Below are 19,316 nucleotides of genomic sequence, written 5' to 3' on the forward strand. Positions count from 1 at the left end.
TCGACTACAGCCCTGCGCCGCGGGCCCCAGGCACGAGCCCGAAAGACAGAGAGAGGGACCTGCTGTCCCCACTGAACCTAAAGGCCCCACAGGCAGGGCTGAGCTGGAATCCAGCCACTCCCAACCCTGAGTCACACACACCCTCCCGGAAAGGCCACAGGCTGAGGGCCGAAACGCGAGCCCCACTGAAGCAAAACGCAGAGACCAGGCGAGTCCCCCGAGGACACACGTTTATCCAAGCCCCGCCCCCCAGCCTGCGCCTCCACGGGGCAGGGCTCCCCTCCTCTCTGGAGACCTGCTCCTCCACGGCCCAGCGACAGTGTCCAGCTGGGGCTGGGCCTCCTCTCCAGCTGTGGTCCTCGGTCACTGCCTGGCCACCTCTGCCTGCCACACCAGCTCGCCCAAGATGTAGGTGGCCCGGACGTGTAGAGAGTCATCGAGCACCACGAAGTCTGGGTCAGAGGCGGGCCGTGAGGAGGGGACTCAAGGCCCAGACCTGACTTGCGGGGTCTTAGGGCCCATCACAGGTCGCATGCAGCCTGGACCACTCCTGGCACCGATGGCAGCCAGCAGGGCTCCCGGCAGCCCCCGCCTGGCCTGACCAAGGACGCTGGCCAGGCAAAGACCCCTGGGTAGGGGGAGATCCTGCCCGCCCGCCATCCCCGGCCCTGCCCTGGGCCTCCCAAGAACTCCTGGAGCCGCCTCTCCTTGGGCCCTGACCTGCATCAGCCCCGAAGTCCAGGGTCCCCTTGTGCTTCTCCAGCCCCAGCAGCCGGGCGGGGTGCAGGGACGCAGCCTCTAGGGCAGACTCCACTCCACAGCCTATGTGAGGACACAGGTGCCTGACCATCCCTGGCCCGAGCTGGCTCCCCCACAACTGCTGGGGGGGGGGCGTAGGGGCAAATGCCCAGGATCCTGCCTCCTAGAGGGGTGCTCCCTAGAAGCCAGGAGGAGAGGCCTGCGGGCACTTGGGTCCAGAGCATTCTGCAGATGAAGTCCTTGCAGGGCTGGGGTGGGGGTGAGTGGCCGGCAAGAGGGTGCCGGGCAGGGCCCCCCTGCCCAGAGCTCCAGATCCCCCCAACCCGAGGATGCTGCTGGGGGCCCCAATCCGCTCCATCTCCTGCTTCACCCCGCAAGCCAGGCCACAGCTGTCTTCTGTCTCCCAGCCCATCTCCCTGCTGCCTTCAATGGCACTGTGAGCCATGGGGCCCCCAGCCTCCTGCATTGCTGAGAGCCCCATGGGGCCTGGCCAACCACAGCCTCTGCCAGACACCCCCTCCCCACCTCCCCCAGAATGTCCCAACCCCCCTGACCCCTAGCTCTGCGTCTGCCAGGTCCCACAACCCACAGGCCCCAGGCCAAGGCCCCACTCTCAGGTAGGGCGAGAGCCGTTCTCCTGGGTCCACCTGGGTCACCGGGGGTTGCAGCCAGCTGCTGGCTCACCGCCCTCTCCCTCTGCCATGAGCTGCTACGGGCAGGACCTTGGGCACAATCGTAGTGCCTGCCCCCCAGGGTCTCCCCTGACAGACGGACAGGGCTGTGGATGCAGCCTCTCCCAGGCATAGCCTCTGCCCCGGCACTTAGCCCCGGCCTCGCTGACCTGTGGCCCGCAGGAAGTGCCGGACGCACGCATCCATTGGGGCTATGCTGCCGCTCAGCGTCTTGGTGCCTGCAGAGCAGAGAGAGCCGGTTCTGGGGCGGGGGGTGGCGGCCAAGGGCCACCAGGCCCGCTGGGTGGGGGGCCCGGTGAGTCGGCAGGAGACACCCAGGCCCCGACATCTCACCAGAGGGGCCGCTGTCACTCACCTGCCACGTAGGCTGTCAGCCCATTCACCTCCACTTCTTGCTGCCCCAGTGTGTGGCGGCCGTTGCCCAGGCCCAGGGCGGGGACGGCATCAGTGACCAGCACCAGCCCTGCAGGTGAAGGGACCTCAGGACCCGTCCCCCCGGCGCTCCTGCCCACTCCCGCCCTGCCGGGCCACTCACCCTTGGGATGAGCGCGGTGGGCAATGCGCAGGGCGGCAGGATTGGTGTGCATGCCGTCGGCAATCAGCCCGTAGAAGATGTGGCGGCCCGGGGGCAGCTGGTCACTGGTCAGGAGCCCCACGATGCCTGGGTCACGGTGGTGGAACTGGGCGGGGGAGGAGCGGGCGTGAGCGATGGCAGGACCGCCAGGGCCTCCTGCCAGGGCCTCCCGCCAGGGCCTCCCGTCAGGAGCCGGGCGGCACTCACAGGCAGCATGGCGTTGAACAGGTGGGTGATGAAGGTGGCCCCGCTCTGCACGGCTTCCTCCGCGGTCCCCAAGTCAGCCACGGAGTGCCCTGCGGGGACCTGGGCTCAGACTCTGCCCCCGGCGGGGACCCTGGGCGGCCCGGCCGCCCCGAGGTGAGGACCCCGCTCCTACCTAGGGACACGCAGATGCCGAGGGCCGTCAGCGCCCGGATCACTTCATGGCTGCGGCCCAGCTCAGGGGCGAGGGTCACGATGCGGACGTTGTCGAGGGACCCGTAGGTGGCCAGCACGTCTTGGAAAGCATTGGCCTCAAAGGAGCGCAGGTGGGCCTCGGGGTGCGCACCCCGCTTCTCTCGGCTGATGAATGGGCCCTCCAGGTGCACCCCTGGGGGAGGGGAGGGGATGGTTCCAGCAGGCCCCCCGCCCTGCACTCCCCACCCTGGACCCTCGTGCCCACCCCTCCCCCCCCCCGTTGGGCACCTGGATAGGCGAGGGGCTGCCAACAGGTCCCCAAGGAGCTTCCCAGAGCAGGGCGGGGAGAGGGGTCAGCCACTCACCGAGGACCCCTGCCCCATGGGGACCACCACTCTTCACAGGGATCTGAGGAAGGACCTGGGGGGAACCAGCTGTTAAAGCCCTGCCCCCCCACAGCCCAGCACCCAGAGGTCACAGCCCAGCCAAGGTCAGAGGGCAGAGTTCACAGCCCCCCTAGCCCCCGTGGGCCTTCCCTCAGATGTTAGCAGGTGATCAAAGGCCCTCGACCACACAGCACATGAGAAATGCCAAGCCCTCGAGGACACCAGACCGGCCTGCAAGAGGGGCCCGGAGGCACGGGGCACAGAGGCCTCTCACCACAGGGCCCGAGCCCAGGCAGCGTGGCAGGCCCGGCCGCGCCAAGACACTGGCCCGCACTCCCGGGAGAATGAAGGGCAGAAGCGGGGGCTTGGCGGCCAATAGCTCGGGCACTGATGGTGCGGCCACACGCGCCTGGACATCGTGCGTGATGCGTGCTGACAGGACACGGCTCAGAGGCGGACAGGCCCGCAGGCGTCGCAGCCCACACGCCCTCCTCCCACGTGCGGAAGGGCACGGACAGGGTCCCGGGGGAGCCTGCCACCCAGAAGGAAGTGCAGGGATTGTCAAGAAGCTTCAGGGCAGCTTCAGAGCGGGCAGGAAAAAGGCGGGTAGCTGCTGGACAGATGTGGGCAGACACGCCTGCCGGGGGACAGCACCCCAACTGGCTTCGGCCCCGCAGGCCTGGTGCCGGAGGAAGGAGAACCGACCAGACAAGCCTCGCTGGAGAGCAGCCGGGTCGCCAGAGACACCCCGCCACACACCTGGACATGTGCACCAAAGGGTCTGGGGAGCGGGGGTCAAGTTTACATTCCTAACAGTCACCGGGGAGGCCTGGTTCCTCCAACCAGCCTAAGAGAAAAGACTCCATCGAGCACCTTCACCTAAGGGAGTCCCCAGGCTCTGTGCTGGCGGGGGGGGGGTGGGGGGGGGGAGATGGTACCTGCCTGCAGAGAGAGCCAGCACCCAGGCCCAGGGCAGCCTGAGCCAGGGGACCCGGAAGCCGCACCCAGCAACAGCCCAGAGCCGAGGAGGGGAAGGCAGGAGAGACAGGCCTTGGAGCCGTGAAACAAGACCTCCAGGTTAAGAAGAAGGAACATTTGGGGTGGGAAGGGAGCAAGCGCTTCCAAGTTCACAAAAAAAACAAACAAAACAAACAAACAAACAAAAAAACGAGCACGGAAGTGAGTAATTAAGAGAACAAGACTAGGAGTTCCCGTGGTGGCGCAGCAGAAACAAACCCAACTAGGATCCACGAGAATGCGGGTGCCATCCCTGGCCTCACTCAGTGGGTTAAGGATCCAGCGTAGCCGTGGGCTTCAGCGTACGCCGGCAGCTACAGACCCCCAGCCTGGGAACCTTCACATGCTGCACCTTCGGCCCTTAAAAAAAAAAAAAAAAAAAGAACAAGATAAAAGCTGAGGAAGTGCCTGGAAAGTCAAGTCAGAGAAAAAGCATGAGAGAGGCCCCAGCAGTGGACTCGTGCCCCAGCAGAGGACGACAGAGCAGCAAGGGAGAAAATTACCTGGAAACCATCAAGAAAAACACACAAAACCAAACTCTCACGGCATGTTAAAGATTCAGCGTTGTCACTGCTGTGGCGTGGGTGTGATGATCCCTGGCCGGGCACCTTCTGCATGGCTCGGGAGTGGCAACCCCCCACCCCCAACCTACTAGACAAAGAGAAACTGAGCTTGCAGCTTGAGAGGGCCTGCCAATGGTCAGCTCAAGAGCCAAACTCCGCCGGTCCCCGAGCCTCCGGAACCCAGTAACAAGGGGAAGGTCCCACGAGCCTCCAGAGGAAGGAACAGGTCGCACACCAAGCATCTGGGGTCAGATGGCTACCGACTTCTCATCAGCAGCCCTAGAAGTTAAGACGACACAGCACCACCTCGAAAATCCCTGAGCACAACCAGTCCCACACCGTCCTGACCTAGATAAGCCATCAACCAAGAAAACAGCCCTCCAAGTTCCCATCGTGGCTCAGCAGAAATGAATCTGACTTGTAACCACGAGGACGCAGGCTTGACCCCTGGCCTCGCTTGGTGAGTTAAGGATCTGGCGTTGCCATGGGCTGTGGCTGCGCTGTAGGCCAGTGGCTGTAGCTCCCATTCGACTCCTAGCCTGGAAACTTCCATATGCCATGGACGTGGCCCTGAAAAGACAAAAATAACAAAAAACCAAAAAAGAAAACGGCTCTCAGACTCCCAGCATCTCAAAACTGCTTCCTGGAAGCTAGTGGAGGATGGGTTTCCCCCAAAAGAAGGTGTGAACAGCAGAGAGGAAGGCGCAGGTTACTGGGCAGAGAGACCCAGGGACCTCCCCACCAGGTGAGGGGCAGGGAGCTCCTGGGACACCTGGGCCCCAGCGAGGCCCACAGCCAGCGCTGGAAGAGCAGGTCCCCAGGGCTCCCTCGGCAAGACTAAATGGACAGAAGCTTTGCTGAGCCTGAAAATGCTGAAGAGAGAGGGAGATGACCGGAGTTGGGTCTGTAGATCAAAAAAACCAAGCAAGAGTTCCCATTGTGGCTCAGCGGAAATGAACCCGACTAGCATCCATGAGGACCCAAGTTTGACCCCTAGCCTGGGAACCGCCACACACCGTGGGTATGGTCCTAAAAAGACACACAAAAAAACCCCCAAAAAACAAGCAGACAATGCTAACTCCAAGGAAAACAGAGCAAGCAGATCAGAACATGTAACTGAGCAGAGCCCCCAGTCCTGATGACTGATTTAAGCGAAACTAACCGGGGAGGAGGGGCATGAGGGGCTCAAGGGAAGCAGACTCTGATCCCTGCTGGCGGAGAGCACATTTACAAGGCCAAAAACCAGAAAGATGAGCGGGAGTACCGGCCTCTACTTCATCGACAAGGACGCAAATTCCAAGGGTCAGCTGAGTTGAAAGTGATTATTTCTGGGTGCGAACTGGTGGGAACAAAGGGCAGCTGTTTTCCTTAACAAGTCATGTGATACATAAGTTCACTGAAGAGTCAAAGGAAGGAATTCCCATCATGGTGCAGCGGAAACGAATCTGACCAGGAACCATAAAGTTACGAGTTCGATCCCTGGCCTCACTCAGCAGGTTAGGGATCTGGCGTTGTCGTGAGCTGTGGTGAAGGCCGGCGGCTACAGCTCCGATTAGACCCCTGGGCTGGGAACCTCCATGTGCCTTCAGTGCGGACTTAAAAGGACAAGAGACAAAAAAAAAAAAAAAAAAAAAAAAAAAGAGTTAAATAAAGAGCTAGGGAAAGAGAAACACTGGCTGAATTTTTCCAGGACAGTGTTTTGAAAAGGAAAGCTAGGGAGTTCCCTGGTCTGGTGGTTAGGACCCGGCACCTTCACCACTGCGACCTAGGTTCAATCCCTGGTCTGGGAACTGAGAGCCCACCTCAAACCGCTGCATGTGGCCCCCCCCCTCGCCAAATTCTAAGTAGTCAAAACAGCCTGCAACCTTTGAAAACCTTATGTTTTCCAACTGGGACAGGTTGGGGGGTGGGGGGAGGCGCTGGGGTTTGGGAGGGAAATGCTATAAAATGGGGTTGTGATGACAGCTGTACACCCATAAATGTACAAAACTCGTTGAGTAATTTAAAAAATAAAAAATAAAACAAACAGCCTGGAATTGAAGGAAAGCAGGAGTATGTTCAAGGCACAGAAGCACTGGACAAGGTCGAAGTGCGGAGGGCACGTGTGGCCAGAGCAAAGTGCCTGGCTGCCACTCTCAGGCAGTGCCTCAGGCCGGCTCGCAGATAATGAGCCAGACTCAGAGCCGGTGGTGACCAGACCCTCCTCCAGAACGTGAATGGCAAGGCCGGAGGGGACAGCACAGAAAAGGAGTCGTGGGTCTCAGTGGACCTGAGTGACATCTGAGGACATAGCAATCCAGTCCTGCTCACTGTGAACCACCAGCCCTGGGGGAGGGGGGCAGGAGGGTGGGATGGGGGGCAGGAGTGGGGAGGGGGTGGGATGGGGGGCAGGAGTGAGGGAGGGGGCAGGATGGGGGGGCAGGAGTGGGGGAGGGGCGGGAGGGGGCAGGATGGGGGTAGGAGTAGGGGAGGGGGCGGGAGGGGGGGCAGGAGGGGGGGAGAGGGCTATGAGAGGTCCACAAGCAAACAGTCCTGCAGTTTCTAAGGTGACACAGGTATTAAAAGTTTTCACATTCAAAACCCTCCCCACCTTCCACCCCGGATCAGTCTACTCTGCCTCCCAAGGTCCCCATCCTGTAAGCATTTACATTTGCCTGCTGGGATTCCGCCGTGAGCTGCAAGTCCTACTGGCCAAGGCTCCTTCTCTTAAGGAAGCAGCCCCAGAGTCCGTGCCGCGGGGCTGCAGAGGAGGTGCGCGGCCAGCTGGAGTGGGGGACAGAGCAAGGCACCTTCCAGGCAGAGCCTGGCGGCAGAACAGGAAGCTGCCTTCTGCCGGGATCGGCTGAAACGCCGGCGGGGAGGGCGTGCTGGGGGCTGGGGCGGGGGGTGGGGAGGGACTGGGGAAGGCCACTCGGGAGGGACCCAGAGCTGGGACAGCGGTCAGGAGACTGGGCGACAGTCACGGAACTCACTGGTGGGGACTGGGAGGGAGCAGACAAGAACGGGGTGGCGGGGGTGGGGCCGAGAGGGTGGGCCTGTTCCCAGACCCCGGGCAGGAAAATCTCAATCAAGAGAGAAAATGCCAGGCCAGGTGCCTGTTTTCAGCAGGAAAACGAGCTTGCTTTTGACATCCGACTCCAGGACAGGAGAGCTGGGGGGTAGTTTCCACAAAGATGTCCATAGCTGACATTTATCAAGTATTTTTTTTTCTTTTTAGGGCCGCGCCCGCGGCTCATAGAGGTTTCCAGGCTAGGAGTCAAACTGGAGCTGCAGCTGCCGCCCTACACCAGAGCCACAACAACGCGGGATCCAAGCTGCGTCTGCGACCCACACCACAGCTCGCAGCAACACCAGATCCTTAACCTACTGAGCGAGGCCAGGGATGGAACCTGGAACTTCACGGTTCCTCGCTGGATTCATTTCCGATGAGCCACGATGGGAACTCTTACCAAGTATTTACTGTGAACGAATCACAGTTATTGAGCACCCACCTCCAAGAGACGGATTCCGTTATCATTCTTACTTAAGGTTTGAAAAAAATGGAGGCTCAGAAACAAGTAACGATTGTCCGGACTCTCTCAACCCCGACTCTCTCAGCCGATAGCGGAAGTTAGGAGGCGGGACCCCACAGCTCCAGCCTCTGAGTCTTGTGTCCACAACCTAGAGGGAACCCCAGAGCAGGCAGTACAACCCCAGATCCTGAAATGGACCCTGTGCTGGAGGAAAGCTACAGAACTGGAACACAAATGGCAGCCTAAAGGAGGGCCCTGTTAATTTCATAAACTCGGTGACTCGACTCTGCTCGAATAAAAGACTAGACGAGCTTTTAGGAAGAGGTTAAGATGCAGGCCACCTACTTTCAAGCAGTTCAGTAAAACAGAACACCACACAGGCAGAGAAAACAAGATCAAATGCTAAAATGCAGAAAAGAGCAAAACTGGAGAACCTTCATGAGAAGTTAAATTTTTTTTGTCTTTTTAAGGCCGCACCCGCAGCACATGGAGGTTCCCAGGCTAGGGGTCTAATCCGAGCTATTGCCGCCGGCCTACGCCATAGCCACAGCCAGGCCAGATCCGAGCTGCATCTGTGACCCTGTGACCTACACCACAGCTCACGACAACACCAGAGCTTTAACCCACTGAACGAGGCCAGGGATCGAACCCCTGCAACCTCATGGTTCCTCGTCGGATTTGTTTCCGCTGCACCACGACAGGAACTCCAAAAAATTAAATTTTTTAAAAGGAAAAGGAACCGCAGACAAGGGAATCCCAAGAGCTACAGGTGAGGGAGAAGAGGAGTGGGGAGCGCTGGCAGGAGTACAGAGGAAGGCCCAGGATAGACCCTGGAGCTCCCTTCTGGAAAACTCGTTCACTGGAGTCACATACCACAAACCGGTCGGGGCGGGGGATAAGCAACTAAGAATGTGGCAATCAGAAGGTTCCCTCGACCTAGTCAAGGCGGTGGTTTCTGGTGCCTGGAGGGGCCGGAGTGCAGGGTGGGGAGGGCAGGCAGCAGCTGCAGGCCGAGCTGGTAGAGGGATACCTGCTTGAGGAAGCCGAGGGGGAAGGGGACCCCGGGGACCCCAGGGACCCCAGGCCCAAGTGAGGCTAGACTCAAGTGACAAAGGGTGTCTGCACAGGGAAGAGACGAGATTTGAAAATTGATGAAGGTGGGTGCTTCTGGGGCCTCCTACACTGGAGGCCGGCAGCCTGAACTCACCTTGTGATAAACCTCCGGTGGCGAGGTGACCAACGTGGGGCAGAAGGAGGTAACTCCGTGCGACAAAATCCTCCGGGCCACCAAGGCGACTCCCGAACCCACGTCCTCCGTGGCCTGAGAGAAGTCAACGCCAAATCCACCTGCGGCCACAGAAAAGAAGAGGTTCGCACGGGGCCCAGAGCTCCTCCTCTGGGTCCCCAGCCAGCGGCCCCAGCCCGTACCGTTGATCTGCACGTCGATGAAGCCAGGCGCTAGGATGCAGCCCCCGCAGTCCCGCTGCTCATCAGCCACGCGCCGCTCCTCAAAGAACAGCTTCTCGGGGTCCAGAACGCGGCCCCCGCGCACCCACAGATCCTCCCTGCGCACAGATGGAGGCGGGGGCTCGCATCGCCGGTCCCGAAGCCCACCGCAGCGGCCCCGGCCCCGCGCCCCGCGCCCACCTGAGCAACGCCCCGCCCCGCAGGATGCGGCAGTTGGTGAACTGGAGCACCGGGGCCCGGGCCGCGCCCTGCCCGCCGCGCATCCTGAGCCCAGCTGAGCGGAAGGCGCCGGATCCCGCGCCGACAGTTCCGGCCCCGCAACGCGGCCGGGCCCACGTGACCCTCAGCTGACGGAGCGCGCCCACGTGACCGGCGCGCCCACGTGACCGGCGCGCCCGGCGGCTCCGCAGTGACGCGGCGGCGCGCTTCGCGGGAGGCCCGACCCCGCCCCAGTCCCGCCGAGCGAGCCACACACACAGGCGTCCAGTCACATCCGAGAACTTTATTGGACACAGTTCAGCGCCAGGGCCCGGTGGGCCCCGAGCAGCCGGGCGGCAGGAGGGTGGTTCCATCCCACGAGTCTCAGGGCAAATGGTAACCTCGCGACGCAACAGTGTACCTGGGATGACTATATAGTTGGGAGACGAGGGCTGCTCCACAGACGAATGAACGGGTCAAAACTTTATAAATAAACATCCAGTGAAGAGAAAGTGACACCTCTAATTCATCCTTATACACAGAGCACTCTAGGGGTGGGCGCGGCCGGAGGCCTGCATCCTCACTGGTCGGGGGCCTGGATGGGTGAGTGGTGGCCCGGACGTCCACGGCACGGGGCTGGCAGGGGCAAGGCTGGGGCAACAGACGATGGGCACTAGGACACTGCGCATTTACAAGACCAACTACAGGGGGGCGGAGGCCCCGTGCGTGTGTGTCAGGCTGTTCGTTCTGGAATGAGGAGGGGTGGTCTTTACATCCTATTCTGTGTCTGGTGGGCCCGGAGGGGCTACTTTGTGGAGAGGATGAGGGCAACGATGAGACCGTAGAGGCCGAGCACTTCCGCGAAGATGAGGATGAGGATCATGCCCACGAAGAGCCGGGGCTGCTGGGCAGTGCCCCGCACGCCTGCATCGCCCACAATGCCGATGGCAAAGCCGGCTGCCAGCCCGCTCAGGCCCACACTCAGGCCAGCGCCCAGCTGAAGGAAACTCCTGGGGGAGAGAAAGGACGTGAGGTGGGTGTCAGGCAGCAGCCAGGGGGGCGGCGGGCCTGGACCACCAGCCACCCACCCACCCACCCACCCGAGGCGCCCTCTCAGCCCCCGGCCGGCACTCACTTGTAGAGACTGATGCCTTCAGTCAGGGAGTTGGCGATGAGGACTGCCACCACCAGGCCATAGATGGCGATGATGCCTGCCATGACCACGGGGATGATGGACTTCATGATCAGCTCTGGCCGCATGACAGACATGGCTGCGATGCCAGTGCCGCTCTTGGCCGTCCCATAGGCGGCACCCAGGGCTGAGGGGGGAAGGTAAGGTCAGCCCAGGGCACCTGGACCAGGACCCTGGAGTACCCTTGGGCATACCTGAGGGCCACACAAAATCCCCCACAAAGGCAAAGATGAAAGTGCCAGCCAGCCAGGAACAGGTGGAGCGGGGTGATGGCTGGGCCCTCAAGGGGCCCCGTGCAGCCTGGGCTCCTTCTCCAGAGGCCAAGGCTGTCAGGCCAGTCCGGGCTCCAGCTCCCCTGGGAAACACAACCCATGCTCAGCAGCACGCCCCACTCCTGCTACCCAGGTCCCATGTTCCCAGGAAGCCCTGGCACAGCTGCCTGCACCCTAAAAGGTGGAGCTTAACAGGTACGGGAGCCCCGTCACAGGGGGAACCAGACAGCTGGGCCCCAGAAGCCTGACAGATTCCAGGCACCTTTTGTCTCATGCACTTTCCCACATTAGGAAAGGCCTGGAAAGCATGAGCTGAGTATCTCCAAGAGCCCAGATGTTGGGCCAGGGTCAGGCCACCAGTCCAGTGGGTGACACTCCCACACCCAGTGGAAGAGCCACTGCCACACAGGCTTGGGGGAGCTGGGCTGGCCGTTCTTGCCCTCTCAGGCCAGAGCCTCGCCACCTCCCCACTCTGCCCACCACCGCCCGCCCTGAGGGCTCATGTGCACAGCCACAGGCTGAGCACTCTGCCAGGAAAGGCGCTCTCGGCACCCTCAACCACACAGTAGGCTGGGACCCTTGAGTTTGGAGAAAGGACGAGCCCAAAAGAATAGGGCACAGGACGGAGTTCCCGTTGTGGCTCAGTGGTTACCGAATCCGACTGGGAACAATGGGGTTGCAGTTTCGATCCCTGGCCTTGCTCAGTGGGTTAAGGATCCAGTGTTGCTGCGAGCTGTGGTGTAGCTTGCAGATGCGGCTCAGATCCCGAGTTGCTGTGGCTCTGGTGTAGGCTGGCGGCTATGGCTTCTTTTCGACTCCTAGCCTGGGAACCTTCATATGCTGCGGGAGCGGCCCAAGAAATGGCAAAAAGATCAAAAAAAAAAAAAAAAAAAAAAGAAAAGAAAAGAAAAAAACTGGGCACAGGAAAGACAAGGGGCTGGGGGCCGTCACCCAGGCAACACGAGGCCCGGACAGCTTCTGCTAAGGCCCCAATAAGGGAGTGGGGGACTTGGCATCTAGGAATCCATCTTCTCTGCCACTGTCCCTCCTCCCTCTTTCCAGGGTGGGCAGCCTTCCTGAAAGCCCCCCTTCTCCTGGCTTATCTCCAAGTCTACAAAGACAACTGCGAGCACAACACAGAGCCACAGGGAACATGGGGGCTTTTCCCACTCCTGTTGCCTACCCTCCAGGGCCCCACTGTGCTGCCTGTGCAGACGCTGATGTGGGTCAGAGGTGGCAGGGGCCAGAACAATCCCAGTCATTCCGCTGCATCTTCTACTCACCTATTTGGGCTGCAAAAGATGACTATTCTGTGCCCATCACAAAGCAGGGTGAGGTCAGGAGGCTGTGCCTTCCTGGGGCCCTACGCCTGGTGAAGAGGCAGATGCAGCCCCTCCACACACAGCAAATAGGTCCCAGGAGACTGGGGAGGTCTGGGCAAGTGCTTCGGAAGGGAGGTGAGGGCTGAATGCAGGAGTGGCAGTGAGCAGGTGGTCACAGAACGACGGGGCAAGGATTCCAGGCCACAGAGACACCAACCAAGGTGGCACCAAATAAGGAGAAACTAGAGGGAGAAAGGAGGCAGGGATGGGGGCAGAGGGGCCTGCACTGCCTCTCTTCCATGCCACCCCTGAAGCGCCCAGACACCCAGCCTTCAGGGTTCATCTTATCTTCACAAAGCCTTTCCTGGAGCAACAGTGTAGGTTGCTGGGGCTTTTTGTTGGTTTTATTTGCATTTAATTTTTTGGCTTGTTAGGGCCGCATGTGTGGCATATGGAAGTTTCCAGGTTGGGGGTTGAATTGGAGTTCTCCACCACAGCCACAGCAACGCCAAATCCAAGCCGAGTCTGTGAGCTACACCACAGCTCACGACAACACTGGATCCTTAACCCACTGAGCAAGGCCAGGGATGGAACCCGCATCCTCGTGGACACTAGTCTGGTTCATTACCACTGAGCCACAACAAGAACTCCTCAGGCTCCTGTTCTGGGCCTCTGACTGCAGACTCCATACCAGGCCAATGCCAGGGCTCCCTACTCAAGGCAGAGGGCACGGGTGACAGGTGGCCTGGGGTGAGAGACAGCTGCAGGAGGTCAGCATCCCAGGCAGCGAGCCCTGCAAGGCAGGGACGGGCTGAAGTCCGGCGGTGAGGAGAGCATGTGGCTGGATGGGCGGGAACAAGGGGAACCAAGGGAAGAAACCAGGACGACCATCAGGAGGGCGCCCAGGGCCAAGCCCAAAGGGGCTCCAGACGGAGCAGGGCACAGAAAGGGGCTTCAGGAGGCTGTTCCTAGAACACAGCCCTGTAACACCGGAGACTCGCTGGTAGGAAGTCACAGAAAATACGGAAAAGGAGCAGCTGACAGCTTCATGGAAGGCGTGAGGAGGAAAGACTCCAAGGGACTTCAGCCATAAGTTACAAAAAAAAGGGGGAAGCTGGGATGGGAGACAGCACTGGCAGGCCCCAGGGTGAGTGGATCTCATTCAGCCGAGTGCTGGGCAGGCCACGGAGGATCTGGGCCCGGAGCAGCAGGCAGTGCGCAGGCGCCCTGGCAGCAACACCTGAGGCCTGAGAACCGTTCTTGAGATGAAGACAAGCCTTTGGAGCAAGAAACGGAGGCAGAAGTTGACCCAATTGGCTGAGTGACTCGTTGGCTCCCCTGGGGCCAGGTCAAGCCCCGCATGGGGAGGGGAACAGCAGTGAAGCTGCACACAAGCCAACAAGAGCAGGCAGCCCTAACTCCCAGGAGCACGGGGCAGGCAGACCTAACACCTGCTGGTCACGCCCCGTTCAGAAGTACCAAGTAAGTTCTAAAAGGTGAGGAAGAGAGGCCCCCGGTGACTGGAGTGAGGCCAGGAGCCGAACACAGGTAAAGGGGTTCGAGGGCAACCTCGGCCAGAATTCAAGTTCCATGTGGGCAGGGATCTTTTTTTGTTCACTCACGGTCCCCAGTGCCTGGCACAGAGTTGGAACTCAGTGAAGATTTGTGGAATGGTGACTGGCAGACACCAGGCAAAGGACAATCCCCGGGTGCTGTGTGGATGCAAAGAGCAGAAAAGGCTGGAGGAAAAGGGGACAGGGCTGGCTGCTGGACAGCCTGGAGGGCAGGCAGCTCCTGAGGATGTGGAAAGAGTGGGCGTCGCCCCGGGGGAAGGGGAAGTACGGACAGGGCTCCCACCACAAATGACCCCTTATTCGCACATGACGGGAAGGGCATGGCTCACTCAGCAGCTTGTGACAGGCAGGCAGGTCTGGGCAGAGGGAGGCCCCCAAGCCCCCACCCCACCAGTGTTTATAGTCAGCAGAGCTGTTTGGAGTTCAATCCCGCCACATACCTGCACAGGGAGCCTCCGCAGTCCACCACATAGGGTGGGGCAGGGCGAGTCATCAAAGCCCAAAACCAGACCTACCCGAGGAGGCCTCGACCAGACCAGGCCAGACCAGTCCTCGGGGGCCGGAGCTGGGTCAGGACTCGACTCCCTGGGTCCCACATTTCTGCCTGGCCCAGTGCCCTTCTCCCACACTGGCCAATTTGCACAGAATCTGACACCCCCAGGACTGCGAAGACTCGGCTTCAAAACCAGGGGACCATCAAGAAGCCTGGAAGGCCCCTCAGCATTCCGAAGGCAGCCCCTCCCAGTTCCAGGCCTCAGGGAAGGGGAGAAAGGTCATTCATTCATTCGGGCCTGAGCAGTTCCTTCTCTGGAAACGACCCAATCCCCTCAACGCTGAGGCTCCACGCCACCTCGCCCACTCAGACGAGTGTCCACACACACGCACAGTGCTGGCACTGGCCTGCCCCCCAGACATCCGTGATGCCCCCTCTGCCTGTATGACCCCCGCCCCCCACAGCCCCCAATTCCACTCCCACTCCCAGGTCTCTGCCGGCTCTTAAGACCAACCCCTCAGCCAGGCTTCCCTAACCAACCAACCCACGCAGCCTTCAGTATTGGGAAACACCGACATGCCCTAACCGGAAGCACCAGCCTGGGTGCAGACCCACCTGACCCCTGCCGGGAGGCGGGGGGGCGGGGAGCAGGCCTCCACAGGGCGAGGGCTGTGCACTTGGCGGGGAATGCCAGGGCTGGATCCCCCACCGCCCACGGACGGGGGGTCGGCTCCGCGTCGGGGGAGCTCTACTAGGTGTGATGTCACACCTGCCCGCAGGATTTGGGGCGGGGGAGCGGGTGCAGAGCAGGCGCAGGACCGCGCGCCCCCACCCCAGCCTTGCACCCGCCTCTCCAGGGGCTAAGATGGCAGCGGCGCCGCCGCCCCACCCCCGCACCGATACCGCCAGCTGGCCGGGCTGCGGTCCCGGGACCCCGGGAGACCCTAGGACCCGGACTGGGAACCAGCTCGCACGCCCTGCGCTCCAGACACCTTACGGCTCCCTGCGGCCCCGACCCCCGCCCGCAGTCACGTGAGGCCCGGGACCCCCTAACGGCTCGAAATTACGTCACACTGACGTCACATGCCGAACCCCGGGCGAGGAGCGGGCACAAGCCTCGCGCGCCCCCACCCCCCGGGTCCCTCCTGCCACGGCGCTCACCGCTGAAGACCATGGCGGCCGAGGCGCCCATGACCGCGAAAAAGGCGGCGTACTCGGGGCCGCTCTTGGCCTCGGACATGTCTGCGGGTGGGGAGGGGGCGAGCTCAGCAGGTCGAGGCGGGGACGAGGCCGGGCCGGGCGCGGCAGGCTGCGAGGTGCGCGAAGCGAGCGCTGAAGCGGCTGCGAAGGGGATCCGGCCCGTCAGCCGCTGCGCTCTAAATACCAGCACCGCAGAACAAAATGGCGGCCGCTGCCGCGTCACATGACTCGGGCCCCGCCCCTGCGGACCGTACCACTTCGCGCTGGTGGGGGGGCGTCATGGCCCGGGGGGCGCCCTAGAGGCCCGCTGGCCACCCCCGCACTGTGCTGTCACCCCGCCGGCCCGGACCCGAGCGCTCCGCCCTACCTCGGCCTTCCCAGGTGCGCTGTCCGGCAAGGTCGGCCTCTGGAACCCCGCGGCGTTGGGCCAGTCCGGTCCCTGGGCCGGGGCGGGACAGTGGCGCGCCTCGTTAGCATATAGGGCGGTGCTCGTGGTGCCCCGCCTCCTCTGCGGCTGCGCTATCCAGGATTCGGTTCCGACCGAAGCTTTTCTTTGCGTTCTCTGTGTGGAGCCCGGCCACGGCGTTCTCTCGGCCCAGCCCCCAGAAACCCAAGACTGCGGTCTACCTCGCACGTGCTCATACCTCCTGGGGCGATCCGAGGGTCCGAGCAGGCGGAGCCAAATCCTGTGAACCGGGCGCCGGCCTCTTCGGCAGCCCCCAGGGAAGCCTCTGCCACCCTGCTGTCTGGTTGGTCTCTGGCCCGAGCCTTCCTGTGTTCCCGGTTCGGGTCTCCCCAACCCTTAGACGCCGTCCTCCGTCTGCTCCAGACCTACCAGTCCCCAACCTGGCAATCGGTGATTGCTACCCTGGCTTCCATAGACAAGGAGCCCCTTTACCCGCCTCTGTTCCCTCTTTTGTATCAAGGACCCAGACTGCAGCTGAGGAGCGGGGTTGTCTCTGCCCTTCAAAATGTAGGCATGACTGGTTTGGCGCCCTGTCGGTGTTGCGACCTGAGAAGTCTTCCCCAAATTTCTACATCTTGGGTCCTTGTTCTGCCTGTCCCACACAAGTCCCGCACATGCAGGGTTGCCCTTATTTCTGGGGCAGCAGTAAAAGGTTTCCTCTCAGCCCAGCAGGCAGCCTGGCCTGGGACTGGCACTGCCCGGATGATCCCATGTGGCCCTCCTGGCACCCCAACTAGCTGCCTTATCTCTACCCACCAGTTCTGGATCCCTTTGCCCTTTGTTCCCTCCATTTCAGGCACCCTGGGTGGCTGCCATCTGGTCCTGGGTCTCCCTTGAGCTCCAAGCCCTTGTTCCGACACAGAAGCACTCTCCGCCAGTGACCCAGGTGGTAGCTGTCATCAGCCTTCTCCATGTGGGTGGTGGGGTCACCTCCGCCGGCCTGGTCCTCCCGATGGAATCTCAGACCCGCTTTCAGACCCTTCTTGGTGAGTCTGGGTCTGCCCCTGCCCCTGCCCCCAAACGTGCAGCCCTTGGAGGGCTGTGTCCGTCCTGTCCCAAAAGAGAGGAGGTCACCATTCTGCTAGAGCCCTCCACGCCGCCCTCTGCCTTTGTCTTCCTCGCCCTGACTCTGACTTCTGGAAAGAGGAATCTTCATTCAGTGTCCTCAGCTCCTTGTCCTTGCCAAGGGGGATGGCGACTGCCATTTCTCTAAACCGAGGAACGTGGCTCAGGCTTTCTGAATGGCCCCCTCTGCTGCCACGGCCTGCTGTCCACCACACCACACCGCCACTCTCTCCAAGTTCACCTGCATGTGCCCCGATGCCCTCGTTCCTTCCTGGAGTCACAGGAGCAAGGGCAGTGGCCTCCTCAGCTTCCCTGCAGGTCCCAGGTTTCCGTGACTCCCTCTGCTGGGCCCTGCCCCTGGGTGATCACCTGCACCTTTCCAGACCTGAAGCCCTCTGGGCGAGCAAATGCCCAAGTGCCTAGGCCAGGCCCAGCCCCCATAACTCCCAGGCACTAAGGGTCCAGGGTCAGGAGAGTCCAGACCAGGGAGCTGCACTGGCTGAGGGGCCAGGGAGGCCACAGACTAAGGAGCGGAGGCGCAGGACAGTCCACCTCGGGATATGGCGCCACCAAAAGCGCAGACCCCAGAGCCCAGGAGGTCGGGGACAGTTCCATCCGCAGGCTTAGAGGGCAGGTGGGCTTGGCTCACCATCCTCTGGCTTTCTCCCTGAGTTCTGGTGTAAGAGGTCACCATGGGTCTCCAGTGGGGACGCCGACAGCTCAAACCAGCACGTCTCAACCTGAGCTCCCCTCCTCCCACATGACCAGCTTCCACTGGGTTCTTTCCATTTCCGGCCAAAGGCACATCCAGCCAGCCAGCTGCTAGCACCAGCAGCCTCCAAGTCACGGCTCCCTCGTCATTACCCACCAGGCCCGGTGCGTCTGCGGCTTCCCGGCTCTCAGGTCTGCCCCCACCCCTCAGGCTGGGCTTCATTTCTGGCCTGCGTCTTCTCACAGCCTCTGACCTGGTCCCCTGCCCAGCCTGCTTCACCCCGTAGCCACGCGACCCTAAAGGGTACGTCTGACAAGCCACTTCCGTTGTGGAGCCCTCAGCATCCCCTAAGCATTTGGGGGTGTTAGTTAATCCTCGAGGGAGCCTTGGGGGAAGACGCCACCCCTACCCTCACTTTGTGGACAAGGAGACGGGCCCATGAGTTGCAACACCCCTCCTACTTCCTGCATGAGCGCTCAGGGAGTGTCTGGTGACCAGTGACAGGGTCAGGAGGGACCCAGGTCATCTTTCTTGGGGCCTCCCGGCACCAGAGATATGGAAGGGAATGGCCAGGGACACACACCTCTGCCTTCTCCCTCACAGCTAGGCACCTCCTGGCTTGGACTCTCACTGTCACGAGCCCCTGGCCTGTCATTGTGAAGGTGGGGACTTCTAGGAATAAAGGAAGGGCTGTGGGGGGAAGTAGAGAGGTGCAGGGGGGACCCTGATGTCCCCGAGGGTTGTGTTTTTTGTTTTTTGTTTTTTGTTTGTCTTTTTAGGGCCACACCTGGGCATATGGAGGTTGCCAGGCTAGGGGTCGAATCAGAGCTATTGCTGTTGCCAGATCCTTACCCAGAGTGAGACCAGGGCTTGAACCCGCAACCTTGTGGTTCCTAGCTGGATTCGTTTCCGCTGCGCCACGAAGGGAACTCCCCCAAGGGTTTTCATGTCTGCACTGAAAGATGGTGGAGAGGGAAATCCAAGGGCGTTTTGCAGAGACCTCGGTGAAGGGAGGGGGTGGCTTGGAAGAAAGACCAGGAGCAAAATTAGAAACAGCCTCAAATCATCGGAAAGAGGAACTTCTCCAGAGGAAGCCATTTATAGAAGAACGAAGGCTGTCCTGCCTCCTGACATGGCAGCCTTATCAAGAACATCACGCAACTGCAGACGAGTCCAGGCAGGGTGCTTGCTCCCAGTGGGCAGTCCCAGACAGTCCCAATCTTCCAGGCTGTCATGAAGATACCCCAGGGGGTATGACGCTGAGAGTGGGCACCCAGCTCTCTCGACTTGTCTGGATAAGAGCTACGTGCGGCCCAGGCAGGGCTGGGAGGTGCTTTATATTTTTGTGTAATTAAAATCACTAGGAGTTCCCTTGCGGCTCAGGGTGTTAAGGATCTGTCCGTCACTGCAGTGGCTTGGGTCACTGCTGTGGCGTGTGTCTGACCCCTGGCCT

General features: G+C 61.1%; 2 protein-coding genes across 4 annotated transcripts; both read right to left on the reverse strand.

The window, feature by feature from the left end:
* Window positions 1-213: 213 nt before the first annotated feature.
* AMDHD2 (amidohydrolase domain containing 2) lies at window positions 214-9,664 on the reverse strand. Of its 2 annotated transcripts, XM_013987849.3 has the most exons (11): window positions 9,550-9,664; window positions 9,331-9,467; window positions 9,110-9,249; window positions 2,790-2,844; window positions 2,405-2,617; window positions 2,233-2,321; window positions 1,987-2,131; window positions 1,807-1,914; window positions 1,601-1,669; window positions 721-822; window positions 214-452 (listed from the first exon to the last, which is right to left on the reverse strand). In XM_013987849.3, the coding sequence occupies exons 1-11, from the start codon at window positions 9,630-9,632 to the stop codon at window positions 364-366; spliced, it is 1,230 nt and encodes a 409-aa protein (XP_013843303.1). In that variant the 5' UTR covers window positions 9,633-9,664; the 3' UTR covers window positions 214-363. The 2 variants fall into 2 exon arrangements, 1 of the variants encoding a protein (XP_013843303.1); XR_014841001.1 differs by lacking the exon at window positions 214-452 and having other exon boundaries at window positions 2,713-2,844.
* Window positions 9,665-9,851: 187 nt separating this feature from the next.
* ATP6V0C (ATPase H+ transporting V0 subunit c) lies at window positions 9,852-15,775 on the reverse strand. Of its 2 annotated transcripts, none has more exons than XM_003124744.5 (3): window positions 15,582-15,775; window positions 10,703-10,886; window positions 9,852-10,577 (listed from the first exon to the last, which is right to left on the reverse strand). In XM_003124744.5, the coding sequence occupies exons 1-3, from the start codon at window positions 15,658-15,660 to the stop codon at window positions 10,373-10,375; spliced, it is 468 nt and encodes a 155-aa protein (XP_003124792.1). In that variant the 5' UTR covers window positions 15,661-15,775; the 3' UTR covers window positions 9,852-10,372. The 2 variants fall into 2 exon arrangements, with proteins under 2 accessions (XP_003124792.1, XP_084874244.1); XM_085018118.1 differs by having other exon boundaries at window positions 10,703-11,671; window positions 13,196-15,775.
* Between the last annotated feature and the right edge of the window lie 3,541 nt (window positions 15,776-19,316).

Source organism: Sus scrofa, chromosome 3, assembly GCF_054392235.1.
Source record: "Sus scrofa isolate SSC_HxYL_T2T_F1_AM1 chromosome 3, Sscrofa_HxYL_maternal_Yorkshire_Landrace_v2.0, whole genome shotgun sequence".
NCBI lineage: Eukaryota > Metazoa > Chordata > Mammalia > Artiodactyla > Suidae > Sus > Sus scrofa.